Below are 22,718 nucleotides of genomic sequence, written 5' to 3' on the forward strand. Positions count from 1 at the left end.
CTGGATAGTTTTGTAACATGACCAGTTTGCAGAAGCCTAGTTAGTGCAGAGGCTGCTCTTACATTCTCCACTCTCTTGATGTAGTTGTGGGTGAGCACGTCGGCCTCGTGGAGGTCTGCCTCTGGGTCCAGGGACTCCCCCACCAGCACCTTCCAGAAGGAGGAGAGCAGGTCCAGTGGCAGCGGGAGGTCAGCGCGAATCCCGATCCCCAGGAGCTGTCCCAAGAAGTGAAGCAGCTGCTCCTCTGCATAGGTGATCGGGCCGGGAGTCAGGATGTACTTCCCCTGAACACACACGCACACGCAGCAAAGCAAACACATTTCAATTGGAGAGCATGACAATGTATTTGTGAGGACACACAAATGTACATACAAGCACAAACACACATGAGAAACAGTGAGTGGGTAAGAGGATATGATCAGGTGTAGAGATTTCTCTTGATTTGTTATTCATAAATTGTGTACGATCTGGCTCTATTTTCACATGTACACCCTGTAAAAAGTGTAATCAGGTGCAGTTATGGTTTGACGTGAGGGCTGGTGTACAAGAAACAGATTGAGCTGATAAAACATGATTTACTCAGGTGTTAAATACCTAACTGTCTTAACTGTGATCTCAAAACAATTTACAAAAAGGTCTTCTGGTAGAGCAGGGTACCTTGTTCCTATTGGCAGCGGAGCTGGGGCAGGGCATGAGCAGAGAGAGTGCGGAGCTCTGTAATTCTTTGCAGACCTGCCACAGAAAGTGCCTAAATGAGCCACCTGAAAAAAAACATACAACACAAAGTCTGTCAGGAACATACATACAGTACATACCCCCTACAAGAACATTACAAGTGCCAGTTGCCATAAAAATGCTACATTTCCCCAGATTTGAATCTGGAACCAAACAAACATTTACATGGAAATGCAACTATTTGAGACACAAAACGATCTTACATTGGCTAACTTTACTTAGGCATGTATGCAGTATTCCCAAAGCTGGAATTAATGGTCTCCTTACTGGTGCCATGGACCTCCTCTCCAGTGAAGCGGATGTTGAAGGCATACGTGGGGTCCCCTCCACTGGCCAGTTTGACACAGAGCTGGGATGAAGGGACACAGGCAAGCTGACGGGCTGCCTGACAGAAGTAAGTGTTTTCAGCAGAACGGATCTCCCCTAGGAAAACAAAAAAAAACATGTATGGACCATCAGCACAATCTTTATGTACTGAATTAAAAATAATTTGAAAAGCATTTTGAATGCAGGAACATGTGCAGTGCAGGTGATATGCCTGACTGAGGCTGACACAGGATAGGTCAGGGGGGTTTGCAGCTCACCTCCTACAATCTCCAGGGGGTCCAGGGTGATCTCAGGGGCAGCATGGTCTGCTGTTCTCTGCACTGTAGCATTCAGCACTCGATTCATCACTGCCACTTTAGTGTCATAACAGACCAAACCTAAAAAAGGGGAACACGTTGCAAAAACAATTTACCACTTCTACATACTTTTAGGTGTACTATAAAAGTTGTTGTGAACTTTTGATTTTTATGTCTCCCTTAAAATGCACATTTTAAAAGTTGAACCCCCAAAAATAGAGCTAGAGAAGCCCAGGCTGTGATCTCGCTCACCCTTGGCCTCCCGGAGGAGGGCAGCAATGCTGTGCAGGTAGGTGTCTGTCTGACGCAGCTCCACCAGGGGTAGGAAGAAGGTCTCCAGCATGTTGTTGAGGGACTGTAGCAGAGCAAATCGCAGCCGAAGGCTCTCAACAGGGATGTCTGGGAGCAGAGTGGAGGAGGAGAGAACAGTCAGACTGGGCAAAGGAGCTGGGGGGCCATTTCCATCAGCTGGTTTCAAATCAGCCCCCCCCCCCCCCCCCAAACTCCCTACCAATTCAACAGTAAAAACTGTCAATACTGCAAAAGAAATAGCTGGCCAACCAACGGCTCTCACGTTTCTCTCCCCCCCCCCCATCCAATCACAAGACAGGGCGCATAAAGCATGATGGCAGGGAAACTTCTGACAAAAAAACTGGTTTACATTGAAATACAGAAGTGGCAGCATGACTATAAGATGACTACAAGTATGGTAGTAATATATACAGGCCTGCCATAGCTCTAAGACTACATCCATGGTACGCCCATGGACATTTTTAGGTGCGACACACAGTGTATCCCCAGAGTGTGGTACTCTCAATAAGAAAAGTGCTTTCCCCGCGTGTTTCTAGTGAAGAGGTCGTACTCAGCAGGCAGGAGACCCTGGGATCGGCGGTGTCAGCCGGGTCCAGGTACACCTCGTGAGGGTGCAGGCGGGTCGGGGTGATGGCCAGGTGACGGCACAGCCGGTTCACATACTGCACCAGCGCCACGTCCATCTCCAGGCTCCACTTCCGGCAGGCTTTCTGGGCATGCCGAGTGTGTACACAGGCACACCTATGAGAGCAAACACAAAACACACACACACACTCAAGAGATCCCTTATTATATATTTATTTGAAGATGTCCACTGAGATATGTTTTTTTGGGTCCACCGCTCTGGTTTACAGGATAAAGAGCAACTGAAGATTGAAGTTTGTGAATTGTGAGTTAGGTGGGGGTAAGCATAGACACACAGGTCTACATTTTCACCTATGGGCAAATCGCATGCAAATGACCCCTCCACAGTAAATGTATTACATGGGCAATTTGGCCACAGTGGACAGTCGGATGCACACCATACCTTTCAAAGTGCAGGTCGTAGCCACAGCCCAAGATGGCTCGCCACACACTGCGGATGTCCTGCTTGGCTCGGTCCACTGTGAAGCGGTGGAAACCCTCCAGAGTCAGGTACTTCTCCTCTGGAACTGAACCAGGGAGAGACGAGGTTAATACAGCATCTACCGGCTGACATGCAACATTACGTTTAGGAGCAATGCAACCAGGTTTAGTAACAATTTAGCCAGAGAATTTTTTTATTTCAACTGTACTTTAACAGGATCATTGAGATTAATATAAAAACTCAAAGAACATGAACGAGATAAGCTTGAATTGCAAATTAGGGAGGAGGAGGAGGCGGAGGGGGCGGGGGTTGGCTAAGAAGCAGTGCATCATTTTGTTTACAATAGGGAAGGAAAAAAAAGTCTTCGTATTGGGGATGTTTTGAAAGGGATCTCAAGTTAGGCATACAGGTAGACTTACAGAGGAGATGTTGCATGTAACCACATGAATCCACAGGTTGAAACCTTTTCCCCTCCGACAGCACAGTAACAGAGGTGGTAAAGGAGAGGGTACCTTCCTGTTTCTTTGTCCGAGCTTTCTCAGGATCCTTCTCCTCAGGTTTGGTCTTCTCTGGAGACTTGGGCTTAACTATCGGCTTCTTCTCACTTAGAGCAGTCCTGTGGGGGGTGTCCAATCAATCAATCAATCAATCAATCAAGTACAAAAAGCACATGGGGAACTCTGCATATCATCTTGGTAACTACTATAACACTAACTTGGTATGTTTCAGCACAGTGTAAAATGTGTCTGATACTTGGGTATTTCCCAATTATTTCCAAATGAATAAATCACCGCAGAGGTTGACTAACACACTGGCAAAGCCTTACCTGACGCTGTTGAGCACAGACTTCTCTTTAGTGGGAGGCTTGGTGAGGGGTCTCTTTGTGCTGACCACTTTCCCCTGGTGCTGCTCTTTGCCGGCTTTGCTGTATCTGCTTTTGTTTGGTTTGGGGACCCCATATTTCCTCAGGATCTACACAGAGAACAGCTATGTTAGTTCAGTAGGATTTCGATCTGGTTAAGAAGGCCTAGGCTATATGGCTGTATCAAGGTGGGAGACAATTCAAGTCCTATGGGACTAATTCCATGACGCGTCTGTACCTGTGCGAGCTGGTCCTCGAGAACTTTCTTCGGTGGGCGGACTTTTGTGAAGAATACATGCAGCAGATTCCCTGGGGTCTGAGAGTTGATCTGCTCTTTGCTGAGGTAAATATCCGACACCTTGACGGGCTTCGCAGGGGTCAAGCTCAGCATCTGCTCAGAGTGTACGCAGCTTTTAAAAATCTCAGTCAGGATGTCCCGTGCACTGGGAACCAACTTGTCTCCTAAAAAAATAAAAATTAAAGTTTGGAACATGTTTAAACTAATATAAAATGGTTCTCCCAAGGGTAATATTTCTGTAATGCGACAGGGGTTAATTTGATTTGGTCTACCTATACCCGGCCAGGATAAACCGCATCTCTATTTTTGTCAGAGCATTTTACAGCACTGGGGAAATTGCCCTGGATTGCATCAACTGTCTACCAGTGGTTATCCTACAATACCCATAAAAAAACAGGCGGTTGATGCAATCTCATGCATCAGTGTAAAATGCTCTGAAATCTAGCTGTGGCTTATCCTGGAAGGCTCATATTGAACAAATCAGCCTCTAGGTGCTAAAAGACTGGATTTTTTGCCTTACAAAAGTGCTACAGCTGAAGAGAGCAGAGACCTTTGATGGACTTGTCTGTGAAGTAGTCTTCAAGTACAGAGCTGCCCTGGGTGTCAAACAGGCTCTGGTTCACGCTGGAGACAGTCAGGATCTCCTCCGTCGTCATCTCCATCAGCTCCTCCTCCCCATCTAGGCTGGACAGACCAATCAGATCACTGCTGTTGAACAAGCTGGCGCGGATCTTCTCCACCTTTGCTCGGGCGCGCACCTGCGACAGGAATCCACTGTCTTAATGCTGCACATCTCCAAAGGTTACGCCTGTATACTCTATATGCCTATTGCTACTGTTGCATTGCTAAAGCCTTGCTGTTTTTTAGTGCTTGTATGGGATATCTATATATATCATTTTTATTTGGTAAGGTGTTTTATTAAATGTAATGTAAACATAGACCACTGTATAAATTAAATATGCATTTGATTTGTTTTTCTTGGTTGCCTTTTAAATTCTAGGACAAGCTTGATACAATTAAAAGATTAATCAATTTAAAAACACAATGTATGGAAACCCCTTTGTTTTTCACGTACCTCTATGACAGCGTATCCCTTGATGGGCCGGGCCATCGGCATGTTGTTGTCGAGAGAGGTGACTGTGTACATGGAGCCCCCGTCCGAGACTGAGGCAGTGTCTGCGCTGTCCAGGGGCTCCCCCAGACTGCCAAGGCTTCCCAAACTCCCGGTGCTGCACAGAGACAGGTCCAGACTCTCCTGGCTGGAGACAGTGTGGGGGTCCAGCACTCCCTGCTGCTGTGAGGTAACCACAACCATGGTGGCTGCCAGGATCTCCTGATCTACAGAGAGCTCACTGGCAGTGCGGGAGACACCCTGAGAGGAGCTGCAGATGGAAGTCTGACTGGTGGAGGCTGAAGCACTCACACTCATAGCTGGAGTGACGCTGCTAGAACTGTCCAAACTGTCTGTGACGCTCGCCGGTCTCTCTGGCTCTGTTGCTTTACAATCCAATGTGACCACGCTGCACTTGGGTTTCTTGGGGTCCTCCTCTTGAAGGGGGATGTAGATCTCATCTTTGAAGAGCCCGCCATGGGCATTGCAAACCCTGCGGATGGCGCTGCGCACCACGTTTTCCTCCAGGTGGGTGGGGATGCCGGATATTACGAGTAAGCGGCTGTGAGCAGTGGGGCTTACCAAAGCTTGGCTGGCGTCGGTCACTGCGTCACTGGTCACCCCCAGGCCTTGTGGGTCCTTGTTAGCCAGGTGTCGGAGGATCATAAGCAGGGTCAGGGCCCGGTGGAACCACAGCATGTCTTCCGGCTTGCCTCCTCCCATATTGAGCAGGGCAGTATCGCTCTCGGACAGCCTGGAAGCACAGGAGGAAGGTGGCCCCTTTCCCGAAGCGACAGCAGCTGCAGCCTTCTCCCGTTTCATCTTGACCTTCTTGCGCTTGGAGAGCAGGCTGGGGCTCTGGGGGGTCTGGCCTGGGGAGGAGGAGGAAGAGGAGGAAGAGTCGCTCAGGGTAGGGCCGCTGCTGGAGGAGATGGCGCTCACTGCAGCATTGCTCATGTTGAGAGGCAGCGTCACCTCAGCCACGGCCAGGCAGACCTCCATCAGGGCATGGAAATAGGTTGAGAAGCGGCCCTGCTCGGAGCCCAGAGCCAGCCCCCCTGCAGAGGCTGTGTCCCCCCTAGCAGTCGCCCAGCCCTGGATCTCCTCATCGTACAGCTTGCGGAGCTCGGTCTGCAGTGCCACCACCACGGCCAGGCAGGGGTTGAGCAGCAGAGCGATGGAGCTGGACAGACCAGAGGGGTTCTTGCGCTGCTCCAGGTGGTGGATCTTGCGGAAGAGCTCAGACAGCAGGTGGAAGATCAGCTCTTTGACGCAGGCGGCCAGGTCTGTCGTCCACAAGAGCCCACCTGAACCAGAGAGACAGAAACAGAGTAAGGTAGTCCAACATCAGCAATGGTCTTGTTTTAAAGTATAACATTGTCACACTAATAATTTTAAAACAGGTACAGTAATTTCAGACCTGTCAAGAATTTAACACTACTACATGACTTGGCAGACAAAAAATGGTTCTATTTGCTGAAATGCATTTAAAAGACCTTTTACTTTAGGGTTTTGTTTGCCATAACTGCCATGTTCACTTGTATCCATTTTTAAATTGGCTTCAGTGGTTAGAGCTAAAGACAAAATCCCTGACTACTTCTAAATACACAAACTCACCCACAATGATTGCAAGGGGGTACAATACAAGCTGTTGAAAAATCATGGAGTATATCAGAACCTTTTCAAATGATTATTTAGCATACCAAAGTAAAACAGCCCCATTTGTTTTTTGTTAATCAATGTAATAAACATGGGAGGGATCACTGCGTTTCATTATAACCCTGGCTGGTCAGTGAAATGCTCCCGTGGTGGCGTCTGTGATCTGGGTTCTCACCGAGGAGCTCGACGACCTGCAGCAGCACAGAGGCGGGGATGGTGTCGAGCTCGTCCTCTGAGCACTCGTCCCTGTCGCCCAGTTTCCAGGACAGCAGCTGCTCCGCAAAAGCCATGGCCAGAGGGAACTCCAGAGGCAGGGAGTGAAGCAGCAACACAGCACCAGGAGGGGGAGACACCCCTGAAAAACCCAACAAAACAGATCAAATTAAAACACAGACACGACAAGAACAGGGATACCACAGAGAAAAGCTGGTTAACTGAATCAGCCGCATATTGTAAATCAAAAATTGCATTCACTGCAATCACCTGCTCTATGTGATCAAAATGAGAGGTTTTCATTGTACATCGAGACTCAGCGCATGGGAATGGGCTAGGCTGTCCTCATCTACTTTATAAAGTGAAGGCTTATCTTCTTCACAAAACAGTAGTGTTGTCAGTTTGTGCCAGCGATATAACAGCAATGTGGCCGCTCACCTAGTTTGACGTGCACCTTGTCAGTGGGAATGATGATGCAGGGATACTGATTGGTTGTGGGCGGTGGGGTGAGGCCTGTATTTGTGGGCGAGGCGTCTAACGGGTAGCAGACGGTTTCCATGAGGTTCAGCTGCCCGTTCCTCCGCACTTTATGCCCCAGGCCGTAAACCATCACCCGAGCCCAAGGTGCCTTGTACAGAGAAGAGCTAAGAAGAAATAAAAAGACAATGAATGGGTTTACTTTAGCTAAGAACACTACTACCACACAGAGTAGGGAATCAAGCAGACGTACATCTTCCCAGTGAATAAAAGTTATTTGAAAACATGTTCCGGTAGCTAATTTTATATTATTTATTTTGTTTAAAATATTCCACAAGATATACAACATCTTGTTCACATTGTTATGGGGGTTAGAGTGAACTCTTACTCCCTTTAAGAGGACTGTTGTGGGTAAAATATTCCAGTCACCGTTGAGGTAGTGGATATGAAGACCATGAGGAGCTAAATATCTTGAATTTGGTAAATTGATTGTACTTGTCAGAATTCCACATAAAGCCCACATTAATGACTGAATTCTAAGGACTGTGACACACTCACTCTTTGCGGAATCCCGTCTGGCTCTCCTTGCATGAGATCACCACAAATGCAGCTCCGGGGAAGCTGACATCCATGTTGACCTTCGACTCCGTGATGGGAAACTCTTCAGAAGGAAACTGCTCAGGAGCGTGCTGCAAAAAAAACCAAAACACGTGGATGTGCTCCCCAAGGCTTTTACAGTGAACATCTGAAGATTATAAAATGTAGCTGCAGGCTGGTTACAGGGCTTACCAGTAGGAAAGAGCAGATCTGTTTGGTTAGGTCCAACAAGCTCTCTTCTCCTTGGTGCAGGGCCCGGGTTATGGCCACAGTAAGCCACTCTCTGATTGGCTGTGCATTACCCTGATAGAAGAGGTCAGTTGGGGAGCAGCTCTGGCCCTGGATGCAGTGCTGGAGAGACTGGGCTAGGAGGATGGAGTTGGAGCTGATGGTACCATCTGCAGAGGAAGCACATTCAGCATTATTGCTGCAGCACAACATCTGGGTTCCCTGCAAATTCATTTTAGTCATGTATTTAAGCACTATGCTCTGTCTGAAAGCTACAAGGTTTGACAGAGATTTGCTCTCCCTACAGTATCAATGACCAGGCAATAGTGAGCACCAGAATCACTTCCAATACAGGGCTCTATTTTAACCTACCCCCCTTACTGCAAAGGACCAGCTTATTCATGTGATCCCAGCTTCATATGACATCATCATAAATCAGAATCTGAAATACAATCTGAACTACTACCTCTGTCTCTTTCCACATACGTTCTACACTAACCAGGAAAACACATTTTCTCCTGAAATGGTAGTTCACCTGGAAGAGGCGGAGCCAGCAGCTGATTGGACAGGAGCTGCAGGTGCTCCAGTGTGATGTCACGGATGGCAGGGATGTGGAAGAGCCGAGTGAAAGTGTGCGGGGATTTTGGAGCGAAGATATTGAGCAGAGCCATGCGGCAGTAGAGTCTAGCCAGGGCGGCTTCACCACGCAGCAGCTCCCTGCAGGAAAAACAGGATCGGAGACAATTACAGTGCTATCCCTGTATATCAGACTTAGCACTGAAGAATTGAAGAAGCAGAGCAAGTCCAGCAGATAAGGCCTTGTGTTCCTTTCCTCCAGTGTTTAGCTTGAGTTCACCTCTGTGTGCACTGTTAATCAGTACAGCGTGATGTGTGTTTCAGAAGCAGCTTGTGTTACCTGTGGATTTGGATGTTGGTGCTGTCCATGGAGACGAGTCCATTAGCTGCAGTGCGTCTGGACCCAGCCGGTGGTCTCTCCAGCATGTCGATGGGATACCAGTACCGGACCAGGACCCCCTCACTGCGCAGGTATGTCTCCACCTGGACCAGCTCATTCATCTGAAAGCAGGACCAGAGAGGAAATTTCATGAGGCTAGCAAACTATTTTAGAAGTTTCCTTTCTGGCTATTCATTTTTCAACTGAAGGCAGCAGTTCAAACTACTAGTTACTCCTTTAAAATATACTTCTGTTGTATTACCATCCGTACATAAATCATACATTTCATAGCAAAAAATGAATACAGCCCCAAGTCAAACCTAAAACCTTTTGTTTACTTTAGTGATCGTTTAGAAATTCAAAACCTATATCAATTACTGTATACGTCTGTTACTAAGTTGACAAGCTTTGACAAGAACCTTCCATTTTATACTTACCGAGTCTACATCCAGAACTACCCCATGCAGGGCGAAGGTCTTCAGCATCCCTCTGATGGCAAACTTAGGCAGTGCAGTCCCGCCTGTAGTGCTGTTTGTGTTGTTACTTTCTGGAGACCTGATTACCACAGTCAGCCCTGCAGACAGGAGGAAGCATTCAGATGTAACCTTGTAGTGTTTTTATATTACACTGTATGAATAAAACATTAACAAAAAAAAAAACTTAGTCGGCTAACTGTTTCAGTAAGTAAAGTTTTTACCTTTACGAACTTTATCGATTGTGAATTTATTTGCCTCGTCTTTAATATCCTCAATGGTTGGAAGGTAGAGGTCTCTGGGAATACCACCGTTTTCTTCATACAGGAATTCCACTGTCTGCCGGGCAATATCAACCATGCCTGTGAAGATTTGAAATACACTGCATTAGGTTCAATTACTTGAAATTGTTCATTTATACATTTCAAAACGCACATATACAAGGGGCCATAGTCTCAACTGTGTCACTTGTGTGCCAATATTTTTTTTAAAAAAACAAGGTATGTAAAAAGCCAGTGTGGGTCCTATTTTAATGTTTAGATCAACTTCCTAGATACCAGAGTCTTACAATGAGAGATTGGGATAAAAACGCCCATGTAAATGTCTTAAAAATAAACACATGCAGTGAATCAAAAGCAGCCTGTGGAAGTCGTACCCAGCTGCAGCGCTCCCTTGATCTGGTCCAGTCCAGACTTCCTCTCCGCTTCGTTTCGGAATCTCCTGCGGATTGTAGGGAAGACCTTGGTCTCCCACGCTTTCACCAGCAGAGCGTAGTGATCCTCCTGTACGATACACCAAAACACCCTGTATCAGTAGCCTGGCATACAATTAAGAAACATTTATAAAAAAAAGGCATTGAAATACAATATAAGCAGTAACTGTTTAGTAGCCATCCTGTGGGTTCATCTTTTGGAAACCCCTGCAGCACTGCAAGTTGCACTGGTGCTGTAAAAACAAGCTCACTTATAAAGCTGTGATACTTGTGCTCCTCCTTCTCACTCACTCACTCACTCACCCTCGGGATGTCATCATCCTCGTCATCATCACTTTCGTCATCGACGACGGGCGGGAGATGAGGTTCGGGCCCTGACGTGATTAAGTTCTCATAGCTCAGCTCAACCTTGTAAAAGCAGGATGAATCGCTGTCATACTCTGTAAGGAAATAAATGATTGAATACCGTTTTTTTTTTTTGTATAGGAAATTGACTCAAACCTATTTACGACATGAAATATAGACCCTGCTTCTTGTTCCTCTAAGCTGCCACTGGTTTACAACAGAGATACATATTGTTCAGCTTTCTATTGTGAGAGATGGATTTATTAAATAGTAACAACAAAAAAAGGATGCCGACCAGGTTTTATTGTGAGGTTGCAAAGACGTTATGAAACGAGAGTTTTCCATTTCTGTAGTGACAGGCCAAAAAACACTTGTTTTCACTGCTTCACCTTGGCACCCACGTGCGTGATAGATGATCTCACAATAGTTTTTAATAGTAAGAAAACAACACAAATAGAAGTAACCCCAAAAGGACTCACGCTGTATTGCGGTGGCCACGGCTGCTATCCTGCAGGGCGGACCATGGGATCCCGGATCAGAGGCCACGCTGGCACCAGCATCGTCGCTGTCAGAGGCCATGGCGAAGGGCAGAGCTTCGAAGTTGGCACTGATCTCCTCGGCCAGGTCAATACACAGGTCAGCAGCGTTCCTGTGGGCCTGCCCCTCTGCGTAGGCAAACGGCCGGCACCCAAAGTTGGCCCGGATTTTGGTATTCTGAAGCAGAAAACAAAACAGATAAACAAGAATACTAGGATGTTCTGTACCATCTATCCTTATTCCTTTACATTTATTTTGCCATGGATAAAAATAATTAAATAAAAGTTATACAGAACCATAAGTTATAATGCAATGTCACTGTTTTTAAAGCTAATTTTATAAAATAGTCAGCACGTTGTGTCTGAAACTGTATGTCTTTATACATTACTTGTGGTTAGCAGACTACCAGGCTTAGTGTTCACATTATATACAGAAAATATGTAGTCATCCTGGAGTCACCCACCTTCTTCTGAATGTGTACCAGGGGCCACATCCCCCCGGACACGTCCTCCAGGAAGGGGGGGAGCCGCTGCCCGCAGTACGTGAAGTAAACTCTGCCCTTAGCAGCCTGGCCAGGAGGGGGAGGCGTGCCTTCAGTCCGCTCCCAGCCGATACCAGCGACATCACCTGCAAGCAGGAAGCAAAACCCAGCGTGCATTCAGGAGCGGCGATTACCAGGGACAGCCCGGCCAGTGGTATACTTCACCATCTGCATACAGTTTGCAAAAGTGCTTGATGTGTTGAATTTAAAACATCATGTTACTTCAAAGTTACTCAATTTCCCCACTATCCCATAAATAAAATGTAATATCAGTCTGCAGGCATTACGCGGGACAGATCTAATTTGAAAGTAGCATAGTAGGTGTCAAGTAGAGCTGGAAAAGGACTCTTTTTGACCACCAAGAAAGCTGGACAAGGCACAGACCCCGAGGACTGTGCTATAGTACTGTGCCTTACTATAGAAACTAAATTTAAATATAATTCATCAGGGAAAATAGTATTGAAGTGAAACAAGGGTTGGAAAGTGGATTTTACATTCTTAGCAACAATAACACTGAACTAAAAGAACAGGAAGGCTTACCAGGAACCAGAGCCACGTCCAGGCGTACACTCTTCCACTGCAACAAACTGGAGCCATTGTAGTGCACAGCTCTTCCATTACTGTCACAGACAGGCAGAGGAAAAACACATGTGTGAGAGAACACATTTTTACTGTAGCAATACATACTTTTGCCTGCCTAAATCCTGTTGAGGCTGTGTTGGTTTTACAATGGAAGATACTGAAAGAGACTTAATGTTGTCGTAATGCCGTAATGTTTGTCCTTGAATTTAAGTTTTTTTTTGTATTTCTAAATTCAGCACTAAGATGGTTTTACAACATTAAATATGCTGTTGCTCTCCAGTATTTAAACCCAAATGTGTATATATACACACACACACACACACACACACTTAGAATCGCATCTTCAGACTCTTTAACAATGTTACAGTTGCTTCTAATTGTTTTCCCTGTTTCTCTGTAATGGTACAGTGAGTGCCTCAGCCAGATACACACTTGTGAAACAGGCAAGTCCCCACTGGATTGGTCCAAGCACCATCTCTCTTCTCAGCTTCTGTAGCAAATCCAAAGGAAACGATTGGTCCGCTGTCATCATCCGAGTCTCCATAGGAAACAACCTCAACCTCCCAGTAGAAGGAAGGGGCCTGGGCGCGAGAGAGAGAGAGAGTGATTCAAGTGTATTCTCAAATGAAAAACATCTGATTAGATTACAAATCTCTGGCAAATACTTTGTTTTACTTTTCAGATAACTTACAAAGTACACAGACATTAAAATAATAGTCACAAACCTGTATTGAACACCAAAGAACAACTATTCAACTGGGATTTGTATGTATTTGCAGCAACTACAGAGTGGAGACACCAAAAAGACAAAGTCGTAAATCGATGCAGTAAATGTACCGCCTCTTCACCTGCACAGGTATGGGGGAGGTAGCGTAGATGAAGGTCCCTCGAGGCAGGCCTCCTCCAGCGCTGGGGTCGGCCAGGAAGGTGACGGATGTTAACTGCGAGGAAAACATGCAGGCGCGCACTTGAGGGAACACTCGAGACGGACACCAGGTGATCTCCTTGGGCTGCCAAGAGAAATGACACACATTAGTACTATAGGCTACTGAATGATGTTCAGACTGCAGGATATTCCTGCTGAAGTATTTACCTGTCTCCTGTCAGTCTGTAGGGGTGGGGGAGGAGGACGGGCACAGTCCCGATACAGCATCCTGAGTCTCTCACACTGAGCTTCCACCACCACTAGCCGTTCCCCTGCAAAACAGGCTGCAGATGAACCAAGGTTCTATTCACAGACATTTAATATATATATATATATATTAATTACTGTACCAACTAGGGCACTGTCAATTAGTACAATTTACATGTGCCGAGTCACATTTCAAAATAACAGGGTATTCGGTAAAATACAGGTATCTGACGGGCTACAGTACGTTAGGCCACTGCAGAAAAGGTAGGAGCAGACCAGATGGTAAGGTCACAGAGCTTCTATAACAAATTATGTATACTTGTGTGAGATCAGATTTTTCAGATAAAACGTATCTTAGCTACTGTACATATGAATGACTGGAGATTTGCTATGTTTTTAGAAAACCCCACAAAAAGCCTAGCGTAATTTCTAAAAATAAAATGGAAGTAACGGTCAGCGAGTATTCTCTGGCTATTCTACTCACCAGGGCTGCACTCCTGTGCCACTAGGTTGAGCACCTCTACAGCAGCAGGGCACTGCTGAATGAACTCTTCACAGAACGAGCTGTCCTCCAGGAGCTGGGCCATCACCAAACAGGCTCTGTGAAAAACAAACTAAACTACAGTACTCTACTCGCTGTGGAGATCTGGACAGTGGGCAGGCAGGGTCATCAACCCCACCCCCAAAACATATATTACTGTATAAATGCATTTATTTCAAAGGTTTTGTTCTCCAGAATAAACAAATCCTAAAATGTTTACAAAAGGGTCCCTGGGGACAAGTAGTATCCCAAATTGACATAACAAAAACTGTTTCGAGGTTTGTTTTTGCTGTGTTAAGTCAAGGTAAGAAGACAGTTAAACCTGCACCTCAAGAAGAGAATGTTGAGCTCTTGAAAGCTTCTCCTTATATATTACAGGTAATCCAATAAGTAGCATCAACTCTTCAAATCTATTCTTACAATAGCAATTGAAATGTAGTGTTTTATGCAAAGTTTGACGGTAGTGATTGTAGTAGATAACTGGTTCTTGCTTTGGCTCAGTCCCAAAGCTCAGAGGTTCTGCTACCTCAACACGTTATACTGCATTTCCATGCCGCATTTTAACACTATTGCTTGCTCTGATGGCTTCAGTTAACAGAAGCAGAGACCTTACCTGGTCCTAATCTCAGCCAGGAGCCGCACCACGGCCATGACAGGGCTGGAGCCATCGCCGGTGGCAGGCAGGGAGGTGTGGATGGAGAGGCTCCCCTCATGAGGCAGCAGCATGGACTGAACCGCCTGCACCACCTTCTCTGTGATCGACAGCTTGTACAGCGGCAGAGCCTGAAAAACAAGCGCGCACCCTTTACACACAATCAAAAAGCTTTCATTTAATGATAGATATATACAAATAGTAACCTCATCTGTAGACCAAAGTCATTCTCTTTTTAAAAGCTTTGTCTGCCTAATGAGGTTCTGCAGATAGATCAACAGTAAAACTTAGTCCACACTTGATTTTGCAAAAAAGGATTATTTGTTTGAGCAGCCAATACAATCTGACATTATGGTGATACACTGTAATCAATCTCCAATTGCAAATTTGACTATGATTGTAATCCTGTAATTTGCTAATTCCACAATGACCTGGATCTCTTCAAAGCTCACCTCTGATCTGGGAGTAATGAGACGGGATATGGGAACCGTCAGAATATCAGAAGCTTTGCAGGTCTTCCTGTAATCCGAAGATGGAAACTTAACAATGGCAATGCCTTCTTGTTCATTTATAGACATCACCACACCAACACTGCCCAGGATTCCTTTCCCCACAACCTGCATGACACAAACAAGAAGTATTACACACACACACACACACACACACACACACACACACATACCCCATCCAAGGATATGAAAAGCACATCACAGGTTCAATAACATGAAAAAAAAGAGGTCACTATGACCTAGATTATGATCAAGAAGTAACATTAAAGAGAGCCCATTTCAAGTTTACTCACAATTGGTTTTTAAAATATGTTAAGAAATGTTACTTAAAGACATACGTATGGGGAAAAACTTCATCCTCAGCAAAAGAACAGTGTATACATTAAAACACTGGGACAAAGTTACAGTGCAATGCTGGGCAGAGCAGAAATCAAGAACTAACAAAACATAAAAGCATTTGATTTTGAATTGGCTTTACTAAGCTGAAAAGCATTGGAAAGCACAAACATGTGCAAGAAATAAAAATCACACAACCACCATGGCAAACTGCAGAATTACTGTACAGATGTGCCATGGTAAAGTGGGTGGACCCAGAAATGTGCAGGCTAGCAGGATGCTTTCGTTACCTGGACCTCAGAGCCGATCTTGATGGTCTCCTTAAAGCCGCCGAGCGCACAGAGAGCTGCCACGGCCTGGCGAGCGATGGCCTGCAGCTTGGCCAGCTTCCTACCACTGCTGCTGCCGTTCTCCAGGATACTCTCTGCATACTTCCCCAACTGGGGGATGAACATCAGGGCCCGGGACAGCACCTACCAGGGCGGGCACACAACACATTGTCACTAGGGAAGAGGAACTATCCACACAACGTGATGAAGAGCAACATCTCTCAACAGTGCACGCAATTCTCTTTTGCACATGTGCCACAAAAAGCAATTCCACAGAATTATTTTACTGAATGGGAAATGGTAGAACAGTTTTACTTTTTCTGCAGTACTTGTCCAAATCTGAGCTGTGTTGGTTTCAGGTGCCGTCAAGAGGCCATGCAACAAGGCAATCACTTCTGCTGCCATGCTGTTAGCCACGTGGCCACTGATAAAAGGCCTGACTGGATCCGACCTAAACAAAAACAATTCATTTTATTAACAATACAGAAGGCAGTATTACAGAAGTAGAACCTGAAACATCCCACATGAGTTATAAACCAGCAACAAGACAGTATATTAATGGTTATATTAAATTGCTAATCTTTAAAGTGTTACCAGCAAGTTTACCACTGGACTACTGGGTGGCGATTTGGGATACCTAAGCTGCTAGCACGTTTCATTCAAGTTTTAATCAAAACGGAAATATTGTCCTTTTTAAAGGTCTCTGTCACCTGGCCAGTTCGGTGTTCCTCTCCCTGCAGACGGTGGTCTGCGCGGTTTTCTTCTTCTCCCCGGTTGATAGTCCACTGGCTGCTTCCTGGCTGACGCTTTCGACAGGAGGCCCCACACTCACGATCAACCCAGACTGCGCCCACTTGGTGGCCTTGCGGAGGGCAGCCGCTGCTTCTTCTGTGATCACCTCACAGCACCCACTCTGAATGACAAGTACAATACATTAAATGAGTAAACTGTGAAAGGCCGTTAAAACGGGGTGTTGGTGTGCATCTGTTCTCTGCAGTATATACAGTACACTGCCCTCTCCTATCTGTATTGGGACACAAGCTAATAACTTCTTACCCAGTGAAAAGTCCTGTGTGCTACCGTTTATTATTAGTCGAACGCAACCTGAATGTTAACTTAACTGCACTTTCCTAAACCTGTTTATTGCTAGTTTTATAAACATTACAATTATTTTCCTTTTCAAACTGAACCAAAAAAAACCCAAACATCAGACACTATTCATTTTAAGTGGGTCATTTAAAAAACTATTTAATGATGGGTTTTTAGTGAGAGTAGCTGGCCGATGGGATACTAGGTTGAGTCTTGTATAAAGTGAATCAGTCTACCTTGGTCATGTCTCGATCCATCTTCACCACCTTCTCCATGTTTGCCCCAGTACCCAGTCGGAATGGACGTCCCTCTGAGCTACTGCAGAGAAACAAAAAACAAATTGGTCAAACAAACAAGAAAAAAAATGACTTACTTAATGGCATATGACGTACGTAACATTGCAATTGAGAGAAGCAACATCAGTCTTTACCTCAGCAGCGGCTGCAGCACCTCGTGGGACGACTGGTCTTCTCGTTTGTGGATGAAAATGGAGAGTTTGCCGTCCACAGCCTCGCCCTCCTCCTCTGCGTCTTTGTCCATCTTCAGGGAGTTCTTGGGGCTCATTCGAGAGAGGCTGGTGTCTGGCTCTGAACAGCTGGGCGACAGCACAGTCTGGCAACCTTCAAAACAATGGAAGGGAAACTTTGAAATGGAGCAATTGCTACAGGACAGAGAAAGACAAAACACACACAGAAGAGAGAAAAAATAAATAAATCGACAAGCATGCAGTGTGCTTTAAAAGCGTTTACATGTTTAAGAAATGTCACTTTTTTATTTTAGAATTAACGCAATTTGAAGTTTCACTGTTCTTTATGCACTGCTGCTTTGAGATGTTTATGAGCTGAACATGAGTAAAACATTTTGCTCACACACACACACACACCTGGTACAACGTAGTCTGCCAGTTTGGCCAGCAGCAAGGATGCGATTTTGGACGCTGGGTCACCGGGGTCATCCTGGTCGGTGTCCAGGGTCTGAATGGAGTAGCTCCAAGGTGGCAGCTCCACGTTCCCACAGTCCTCCACGCTCATCAGGGGTAGCGCAGCCCGGCACAGCTGCAGGATGATCAGCACCAGCTTGGGGGAGGGCCGCTGGTCCAGGAGCAGGGACAGCAGCTTGGAAACACAGGCCGGCTGGCTTAGAATAGCCTTCCCAATGTGACTCCTGAAAGCAACGAAGAGGAGAAGGAAGAAGTCAAGTCCAGGGAAGAGGAAACATGAATTCTGTTCTAATCATTTGTTTTGTTATGGTATATATGTGTTTTTTTAAATCATTTTTGTAAGAGAGAAGACAGTCCTGAAGTATTGTCTCCCATACCTTGACAAGTCATTCAAGAGGCTCAGAACGTCCTGCAAGGCATCATTCCCAGCCGCCTGGTTCCCACAGCACTCTGTGGCACGAGCCAGGTGATTGGTCAGTAGGCTGGACACCTGACGAGCCAGGCCAGAATGCACTGCGCCCGTTAACCCTCCTGAAACAAACAACCAGGGACAAATTTACTTCCGGAGTTCAATCCCTAACCTATTCACCCTGACAATGTACTGTACAAGAAACACACAATTCAGGACAGAGAGCATTCAATGATCCTGATATCGATAGGGAAGGGTAGGTACAGTGTCTGAAGGGCTAGTTTCCTTCTTTACATTGTGAAGGGGAAAAAACACTATCTCCAAGCAGTTAGTAAAGTATAAACTCATCTATAAGAGTTAGCTAGGAAAACATCCCCGGATGCCTATACGTTACCTCGACCTAATGTTCTACTGCTTGCCTTCTTTCTTGTGAGACCTATAAAAAAAGATCTGTTCAGTAGTCAAAGAAACTACATTCTGACAACCTAAAAGCAGATCAACGGACATCCCAGTGGAAGGCAGAGCTCCCATTGCATTGCGGATTACATAATCTAATTTAATGAGGCATCAGCTTGTACTGTAGACACTACAGCTGAAATGGCTCCAATTCCAACACAATGCAAGCCTGCATTGCAATTTAGACAGCTGAACTTGCAATAAACAGCAGCCTGGACCCTTCATCTACAACCATCTGAAACACTGGGAAAGAGCCGGGCCTCACCTTCCACTTTCTCCCACTCCACACAGCGGTTTGCCAGGACCTGGAAGGCAGCCCAGGCCATGGTGGCCACTTTCTGCTTCTTTGTCTGTTTCTCGTTGGCGCTGCAGTCTCGTTGGCCACTCAGGCTACACAGGCGGTCCATGAGGTGTACCAGACCACTGCGCACCAGGCATTTCTCCTCACTCCTGAGGACAGGGCAAGGACAGCAACTGTGAAGCTCCTACAACACAACTACAACTTCATACAGTAGAGACATGCCATGATCCTGCTGTGAAAAGCACGTTGTAAGGTAACAACTGCTAACATTACAGATGGTGTACTCTATTTGTCTCATAACTGGATGAAAAGCACGTTAGCTTTTTTCTGAAAACCTAAACAATGTTGTTAATGTTAACACAGACAAACGGAAGGAGCCACAGAGCAGTAGTGCACCTTGGTTTCAATTGATAAAGGTGCTCTCTGAAGTGGAGAATGTGCTTGTACAGTACCTTGTGTACGGTATGGTGCAGAGCAGGCCGATGCTGTTGGCACAGACGATCGGGTAGCGGGCACACAGCGAGACCACAGACGTCATGGTCTCTCCGAAGGCCTCTTGGACCTGCTCTACCATGCCACCGCAGGTCAACTCCTCTATCCTGCCAACAGACACACATACACGCAAATAAAGCAAATTCGGAGCATTTCACTCATTAACCACGCACCATTTCCAAAACCAGTTCTGTGTTACATAACTTTTTTTTTTTTTACTGTTATAACAAGGATAACGAACGTGCACATTTTTGGAAACAAGAAGAGGCCATTTGTCCCTTCAAGGCTCATCCCTTGGTATAAATCTAATTTTAGAGTGCATGATCAAATCGAATGTGCCTACTGTTTCAGATGCTCCTACTTCAAATGGTAATCTACTCAGTGCTTTTGTTCTTGCAGTAACAATGAAGGAATATGCAAATTGTGGTTAGCATGGGTTCAAACAGAACTGAAACAGGTCCTGCTTACCTGGGCCCACCCTGCAGCACCATGGTGACCGGCCCCACCAGGTGAGTGACCCCTCCCACACGCACTGCAGCGGTCAGCAGCTCCCGCATGTGAACCAGCGCCTGCTTCCTCGTGTTCCCTCGCCGCCACCGCGTCTGTGCTGCACACAGGAAACTACTGCCAGACACCTGAGACCATCACAAGAAAAACACACACGATCAACCCTGAGCTTTCACGTTACATTGCGCCAATCTCTTAATTCACAGAGAACAGCTTGATGCTGTTGACTGTCTGCTCTTTGATTTTTTGTGATCTACATAACAAATAATGTTCTATAAAAGCATAGTATAGTGCAATATAGGGCAAATAGTTGAGAATGATTGCAAACATCATAAAAAACTGTAAAATGTTTATTTTATTTTTTTAAAAAAAATTTCAATGGTACTTCCTCTAAATGACCTTCTGTATTATTACTGATGTGTAATTTAGATTGTTAGTATTTTTCCTTGTAAATCAACCACATTTTCACGCTCTGTGCAGTATAAGGTGACTCTGTCAGACTTACCGCCTGGTCGGGGTTGGTCCCAATGAAAGCAAAGAGCTGCCCCAGCAGCACGCTGTAGGTGGGCTTGTCCCTGCTGTCCTCGATAGCCAGAGACTGCAGCAGAGTGAAGGAACTGCTGCGGTGACTGGTGACATGATGGCGCCGCCTGCAGGCAGACAACAGAATTACATGCATCAGGAGAAGAGTAAAGGCTGCTACACACCAGACATGATGCGGCAAGCGGAACTGTGACAGACGACGCTGGAGCGGCACTGGAGCAATGCGAAATAAGTAGGATTGAATCCTATTTTTGCCAATTTGACGTGCGTCAACCAGGGAATTGAGCAATCAGAGAACAGCTTCAATGCATGTGGTCCAGCAAGGTGAAACAGTATCCAAAATGACAGAGGAAACAATAATACTTGTTGTTGAATTAAATACCCACAGCTTTATGACAAAAATCATTGCAATTATAAAGATACAGATTTGAAAGATAATATATGGGAATCCATTTCGAAGGAAATGGATAAGCCTGGTGTGTATGATTTATTGCCATATGTGCTGAAATACCGTCAGAGAAGACACTCATAATTTCCACATCATGTTGACGAATATGTACCAGTCTTGATCATAGTTTTGTCTATAGCAATTTTGAACAGTTGTATAGATCTGGCCGTTTTCGCATCGCCTGTGTCGCTTCTAGTGTGTGTGGTTATGTCGCTGCGAAAGTGTCTCGCCAATTTAAAAAAAATCGCCTGAAAAAGTCTGGTGCGTGGAGACCTTTAGGGGAAGAAGGACAAGCTTTTTGAACAGTGATGAATTTACTCTACACAACCTTGGAAGTTTAATTTGTATTTTGGTTTCCCTGGGCTAGAAAAGTTCTGTTTGTGGATCCCATCAAAGAACGGTGTCAGCATGTCACAAATGTGTAAACTGGTTAATATAAATCAGGAGTCTCACCTTTGGTTGCCTCTGTTAAACTCCAGATCCTCACTGGCAATCATTTCCAGGTCAGAGGGCGCAGACATACTGCGCAGGAAGATGGGTTGTTTGACAGCGTGAGACATGGGCTTGGTCTCGGAGACAGACTTGCAGGCTGCAAGACATGTTTTATGAATTCAATTTTTTTCTTTTCATACAACATTTTTCCATTGAATGGAACTACACCAATAGGTTTTGTTTTTAAAAGTATAGTTTTGTCACTTATTTCAGAAGGTTCTTGCCAAAAACACAATTATAAAGGCAATCAAACTTTCCTTCATAAACGAAACCCAGCACATCCTACCTGGCGTGTCTGCAGGGGTCCCTGATAAACTCCTGGACTGTGCAGCGATTGTCACGTGCAGCAGCAGCTCAGCCCGGTTCATCAGGCTCTTCACTAAAGCTTTCGTTTTCACCAGAGGAATTGCAGCCTTCTGGATCAGCGAGTTCACTTCCTGAGTGAACTTCTCTCTAGAAACAAGTGTAAACACAGGCATGAAGGACTGTTCCTCCACGGTCATGGAAACAGAAGACTCACCTGCTGTTTTCTATCAGTTTCATACCAGGTGTGCCTGGTTGAGGTACTGTGATTGGCGTTACTCTCAATGCTCATTCACAACAGGCAGTCTGATTAGCTTTTACCTATAGTAGGAGGCGATTAGAAAACAGCCCTCTGCTTTTCTAGCATGGATTCGAAGGAGACATGTATGTTTTATTGGGTAATAGTAAAAAGTCATTATCATGACTAAATCTGACTGGCCCAAAGGGTTCTAGTGGCAAGGGCCGTTTCCTGTTACTTTTAAATGTTATTGCATATATTGGACTTGCTCGCAGAGCTTACCTCAGCGTTAGAACAACATTTTCCAAATCACTGCAGTCAAACACAACCTCTTTCAGCGAGCAGAGCAGCTCCAGCTCCTTCATCTTGTTCTGATCAAAAACAAACATCGAGTGGACGGTATTTTAAAACCTGAAAAGCCCTCAGATGCTACACAGAGTGTAACACACACATACACTAGTATTACAGTCTCACCTCATAAAAATGATAGTCGTGGAAGAAGGGTGAATTGTTCTCCAGCTTGTCCTGCTGGGCCTCTTCCACCTCATTCTGCCACTTCTGCTCTAATTCAGCCACACACTGCAGAGAGAGAGAGAGAGAGAGAGAGAGAGGCATAAAAACAAGTACAATACTAAAGTATCTTCAGGACATGCTGATGATTCGGATTGGATTGAA

General features: G+C 45.5%; 1 protein-coding gene across 7 annotated transcripts in view; it reads right to left on the reverse strand.

Moving 5' to 3' along the window:
• The window catches only part of LOC117426920 (probable E3 ubiquitin-protein ligase HECTD4), a 64,953-nt gene that overhangs the window by 3,873 nt on the left and 38,362 nt on the right, over positions 1-22,718 (reverse strand). For 3 of the 7 annotated variants that reach the window (XM_059033239.1, XM_059033238.1, XM_059033241.1), the window contains 47 exons: positions 22,518-22,622; positions 22,326-22,414; positions 21,789-21,955; positions 21,464-21,599; positions 20,525-20,669; positions 19,981-20,147; positions 19,473-19,619; positions 18,985-19,169; positions 18,658-18,699; positions 18,232-18,385; positions 17,798-18,078; positions 17,345-17,534; positions 17,151-17,232; positions 16,536-16,738; positions 16,141-16,276; positions 15,787-15,969; positions 15,104-15,268; positions 14,613-14,782; positions 13,943-14,058; positions 13,420-13,523; positions 13,175-13,336; positions 12,759-12,907; positions 12,285-12,364; positions 11,667-11,830; positions 11,146-11,380; positions 10,625-10,761; positions 10,265-10,391; positions 9,834-9,971; positions 9,574-9,710; positions 9,098-9,258; positions 8,717-8,898; positions 8,146-8,351; positions 7,915-8,045; positions 7,318-7,523; positions 6,842-7,021; positions 4,972-6,314; positions 4,447-4,654; positions 3,837-4,060; positions 3,563-3,708; positions 3,156-3,352; positions 2,698-2,821; positions 2,221-2,411; positions 1,611-1,757; positions 1,320-1,439; positions 1,003-1,158; positions 658-761; positions 63-284 (listed from right to left, as the gene is read on the reverse strand). In XM_059033239.1, coding sequence (XP_058889222.1) covers positions 63-284; positions 658-761; positions 1,003-1,158; positions 1,320-1,439; positions 1,611-1,757; positions 2,221-2,411; positions 2,698-2,821; positions 3,156-3,352; positions 3,563-3,708; positions 3,837-4,060; positions 4,447-4,654; positions 4,972-6,314; positions 6,842-7,021; positions 7,318-7,523; positions 7,915-8,045; positions 8,146-8,351; positions 8,717-8,898; positions 9,098-9,258; positions 9,574-9,710; positions 9,834-9,971; positions 10,265-10,391; positions 10,625-10,761; positions 11,146-11,380; positions 11,667-11,830; positions 12,285-12,364; positions 12,759-12,907; positions 13,175-13,336; positions 13,420-13,523; positions 13,943-14,058; positions 14,613-14,782; positions 15,104-15,268; positions 15,787-15,969; positions 16,141-16,276; positions 16,536-16,738; positions 17,151-17,232; positions 17,345-17,534; positions 17,798-18,078; positions 18,232-18,385; positions 18,658-18,699; positions 18,985-19,169; positions 19,473-19,619; positions 19,981-20,147; positions 20,525-20,669; positions 21,464-21,599; positions 21,789-21,955; positions 22,326-22,414; positions 22,518-22,622 — 8,544 coding nt within the window. The remainder of the gene's footprint in view (positions 1-62; positions 285-657; positions 762-1,002; positions 1,159-1,319; positions 1,440-1,610; positions 1,758-2,220; positions 2,412-2,697; positions 2,822-3,155; positions 3,353-3,562; positions 3,709-3,836; positions 4,061-4,446; positions 4,655-4,971; positions 6,315-6,841; positions 7,022-7,317; positions 7,524-7,914; positions 8,046-8,145; positions 8,352-8,716; positions 8,899-9,097; positions 9,259-9,573; positions 9,711-9,833; positions 9,972-10,264; positions 10,392-10,624; positions 10,762-11,145; positions 11,381-11,666; positions 11,831-12,284; positions 12,365-12,758; positions 12,908-13,174; positions 13,337-13,419; positions 13,524-13,942; positions 14,059-14,612; positions 14,783-15,103; positions 15,269-15,786; positions 15,970-16,140; positions 16,277-16,535; positions 16,739-17,150; positions 17,233-17,344; positions 17,535-17,797; positions 18,079-18,231; positions 18,386-18,657; positions 18,700-18,984; positions 19,170-19,472; positions 19,620-19,980; positions 20,148-20,524; positions 20,670-21,463; positions 21,600-21,788; positions 21,956-22,325; positions 22,415-22,517; positions 22,623-22,718) is intronic. The other 4 variants (XM_059033244.1, XM_059033243.1, XM_059033242.1 and 1 more) reach the window with 3 other exon arrangements.

The sequence above is a fragment of the Acipenser ruthenus genome, chromosome 11 (genome assembly GCF_902713425.1).
Source record: "Acipenser ruthenus chromosome 11, fAciRut3.2 maternal haplotype, whole genome shotgun sequence".
NCBI classification, from domain to species: Eukaryota; Metazoa; Chordata; class Actinopteri; order Acipenseriformes; family Acipenseridae; genus Acipenser; species Acipenser ruthenus.